Source organism: Aegilops tauschii, chromosome 5, assembly GCF_002575655.3.
Source record: "Aegilops tauschii subsp. strangulata cultivar AL8/78 chromosome 5, Aet v6.0, whole genome shotgun sequence".
Lineage (NCBI taxonomy): Eukaryota > Viridiplantae > Streptophyta > Magnoliopsida > Poales > Poaceae > Aegilops > Aegilops tauschii.
In genome coordinates, this window is record NC_053039.3 from 569,196,997 (window position 1) to 569,200,995 (window position 3,999).

At 50.0% G+C, this 3,999-nt stretch overlaps 1 protein-coding gene across 1 annotated transcript; it reads right to left on the bottom strand.

The window, feature by feature from the left end:
• Window positions 1-547: 547 nt before the first annotated feature.
• Window positions 548-3,188, bottom strand: LOC141023188 (uncharacterized). The gene is made up of 4 exons (XM_073499528.1): window positions 2,043-3,188; window positions 1,764-1,964; window positions 1,356-1,371; window positions 548-564 (listed from the first exon to the last, which is right to left on the bottom strand). The coding sequence occupies exons 1-4, from the start codon at window positions 3,186-3,188 to the stop codon at window positions 548-550; spliced, it is 1,380 nt and encodes a 459-aa protein (XP_073355629.1).
• Window positions 3,189-3,999: the final 811 nt, after the last annotated feature.

Genomic DNA, 3,999 nt, shown 5'->3' on the forward strand with positions numbered 1-3,999 from the left:
ACCACTGTATTCGTATATAAGAATTCATATATAAGAAACTAAGAGATCTACTATTACTTCAAACCCATAGTCGACGGGGGATGCGTAAGAAACCATTGGGGTTAACTATGTTATGTACTCTGCTTGTTAATGATTTACATCGACTTTAACAAAATGGCTATGCAGAAGCCGGGGGTTCATAATTCTTTTCGGAAAAACTTCGAACCCGTAGTCTAGTGGCCCCTGTAAATTACATCAGACTTTATGAGGCTGTTTGATGTATAATAAGGTTTTGCATCATCACTAGTATTGTTGAGTTGTTCAAATTACTAGGTGTCAAGTCCTAGACGTATTCTTTCAGGCGCTTCTAAGGTGGAGCAGAGTGGTGCATTGGGTTAGCACGCACCGTTCACAACCCTTTGTACCGAGCCGTGCTCGACCAGAGAAAGAAAGGAGCCTGCATAGCAAAAGGAGAGGAGTTTAGCGGCACAGTCGTTTCCATTGCTTTAGCCGCTTGGTATCACTGTCATGGTGATGCCTTCGCTTCCATTGTCATACATTGTTACAGTCACATGTCGGCATTAGCTGCATAAATGTGGAAGGCATGCAAGTATATTACAACAAAGGTTTATTCCCCATAGAGAAATTCTCAAAAGTGAAACCCTAGAGTTTTTGAATGACATGCCCCATTCAAAATAATTAATAGAAGTGACCGGCCAAGAAAATAAATAGTCTCACAACAAAGTATTTATATGCCACACAACAATAACAATTATAGTTGTGACTTGCATCGCCCACACACAAGAAAAAGAGTCATGTCAAGTCTAGGAGCATGGTAAAGATGTAAATAAATAACATGGTGCCTTCTCTTGTGGTGAATTTTCGGCTAAATAGATACCCTGTTATAAATAAATCATGAAAGACGCCGACAAAGTCTCTCATCAAAATATTTATAGGTAATAACATGTTCAGAGTGTATAAGCATCGATATAGGTTTCAACATAGCAATTGTAGTTACATTTGCATCTCATTTATAAAGAAAAAAAATGCATGTTGCTACATCTAGGAGCATGGTTAACATGGATGCATGACCACCCTACCACAACTTCGATAAACGTAGAAATCCACTGAAGGGTTAGCTAAAGAAATATTGTGGATTTTCTTAGTGTAACCTCCATGGGCATATGCTATGATCTTATCCCCCAACTTTATGGCCACTTTTTTTAGCATCGGTGCACACCTCAATATAAAATTAAGAAAATCAAAGCAATGATCCTCTCCTCTAAAGCCTCGGATTTCCACTTCCTCCAAATGATTCAGGGGGGTAGTTTGGCTTCTCCAGTTCCCGGTTTCATCAGATGGGCAATTGACTATACATGCACCAGCTGCCACCTAAAACAAATTAATAGAAAGTGTTACAATGTAAAATATTTCGTGTGCTTGCACCACACATTTGGCTCAACAACCGAGACATCTCAATGCTACATATAGTAGTAGTAAAAACTGTATTGGGCTAGTATTTCCTCCGTTTCTTTTTACTCCGCATATAAGATTTGATCAAAGTCAAACTGCACAAAGTTTGACCAAATTTATATAAAAAAATATGAACATCTACAATATTAAAACTATATAGTATGAACATACGTTTCATGGTGTATTTTTTAATTTAAAGTTAGTCAAACTCTAGAAAGCTTGAATTTAACCAAACCTTATATGCGGACTAAAAAGAAACGGAGAGAGTACTACCTATATCAGACATATAAGCAAAGAAGAAAAGAGAGTACCTCAGATTTCTCTAGCCTCAGTAGGGTGACCTTACGTAGTTTTGAAATAGTATGAGCCGGAAGCGCCTGAAGGAGATGCAGCAGGGCAGCTCCATACACATGCCCATTTGCTTCAAGACGTAGGTCCACAACAGAGAAGTCGGTCACCTGAAGCTTCCCGATCTCTTGTGCAAAGTCGATCCATGCACTCGACTGATCTTGCTGAAAATTGAGCCACGGCTAATTAACTGAGTTAGCAAATTCGGTAAACTGAGTATAGGGCAAGGGCAGGGGACTCACGGAGGCACACAGCATGTCCACAGATAGGACATGGGCACGACAAGGCATCACCCCCTCTCCATGGCGGCTCTCTGGCATCGTCTGTATGCTCAGGTTCCGGAGGAGCCAACAACCAAACACAAGAGCCGGCCTTGTATACGAGCGCTGCCACGAGACCTTCTCCACAAATGGCGCAAAGACAGAGACGTCGAGATGCACACCCGCGTGGACTTCCATTGCCAACTGCTTAAGCATTGGGGTCGCAATGTCGATGCCGCGACATTCCTTGTAGGTTCCGAGGAAAAGCTCCTGTGGCGACGCTGAATGGACCATGATGTGGCAGTCGTTCGTAGCTCCATCCACCCTGAGGACACGTAGGCGCGGGCAGCACGAGATGAACTCGCCAAGATCAACGATCGTGCAGCCCGAGAGACGCAGCCTCTCGAGCGCAAAGAACTCGCTGGAGCACGGCATCTGCGTGAAGCTCATGCCATGCCACACAATCTCGATGGAGGTGGCGCGGTGGAAGCTTGGAAATTCAAGAGTACCGTAAGAGCTTGCGCAAGACTTGTAGACGAACTCCTCCGGCGAGAGCTCAGTCGCACTGTGAAGAAGTGAGTAGTTTAGCTCGGAGATGCAGATGTCAAGGAGGAGGGACACTGCAGCTTGGGGCGAGTGCAGCGCCGCCTTGAGCGACCCCAGCGCTAGAGCCACCGATTTGGGCACCAGGCCACGGAATTTGGCCCGGAGGACACGCAGACGTGGGCAGCGGGTGACCAGGGTGCCAATCTCAGCGATCCCACCAGAGACGGACAGCCTCTCAAGCACCGGGAACTCCCCGGCCGGCGGCACCCTGACGAGGAAGCGCGGCATGTCCAGCTCGATCGAAGTGGCCCGATGAAAGCAGGGCAGGTGTATGTCGGTGAAAGGGCCCTTTCTTTCTTCCCAAAGTGACAACTGCGGGAAGGCGAAGACTAGCTCGGCCGGCGAAAGCTGCGCGACGGCGGACAGCAGCGACTGGGCGTCGTCGGCTTTAGGGTTGCGTGGGAGGAGGATGTCGAGGAGGGACAACGCCCCCGCGGACGTAGCAGCTGTTGGAATAAGCCACGGCGTGTGTGGTCGGGCTCGTCGGGCGCGTCGGGTGCGCGCGGGACGGGCGGGACACATTGCTGCCGTTGGGCTCGTCGGGCTTGTCGGGCGCGTCGGTGACGCGCGGGATGGGCGGGACGTGCGGGACGCAGCAGCGTGGCGTACATGTGTAGTGTGTCTACTTGTAGTAGTGTCATGTGTATGCTCGTGGTGTGTGTGTGGGGTCTGGTGGTGCGTGAGCTAGGCTCACGTTGGGTTCCACTGCATAGGCCTGTGTTGTTAGCGACATTAACGGCAGCACGTAGCGGTCAGTTGAATGGCCGGCCGCATCGTATGCGTTAGTGCGCGGCAAGAGCGCAGCCGAAGCCCATGACTCGCACGCTCTGGCGAGTGGAGGAGGTGGGCAACGCAAACTTGGGTGCTACGCAGCTGTGAGACTATAAATCCACGGCCACTATTTGTACGGGAATGGGTGCTCTGAGAAAGGAAAAGTAACGGGGCTGTAAAGCCGGGTGAAACTCCAGTGTACTGTGTGCTCCTTTTTCTTCTACCTCCATCTATCCGTGTGAGAGAACGGTTCCAACAGCAGCTTCAAACCGGGAGAGCGCAGCTTTGATCACCGTGGGCATGACGCCGCGGAAGGTGAGGTCGGTGAGGCCGGACCAGACACCACGCCACCGGCGCGAGAGAAGGCCGGTGCGCACGGCGGTGCGGACGCAGCCCAGACGCGCTAGGATGAGGAGGATGATGTGGTCCGCTCCGCCCGGCTCACGCCGGCGGCAATGAGCTCCATGCCCCGGCGGCGGACGCGACGGCAGCGAGCGGAGGCCACGGCCCGATCGCAAACCCATCGGCGTGGAGTGGCGAAAAATCGATCATGTCGTCCGAT

Coding starts and splice junctions, on each gene's coding strand:
- LOC141023188 (XM_073499528.1), bottom strand. CDS start 3,188: ATGTGTCCCGCCCGTCCCGCGCGCACCCGACGCGCCCGACGAGCCCGA. Junction 1,965..2,042: donor TGGACATGCTGTGTGCCTCC/GTGAGTCCCCTG, acceptor CTCAATTTTCAG/CAAGATCAGTCGAGTGCATG.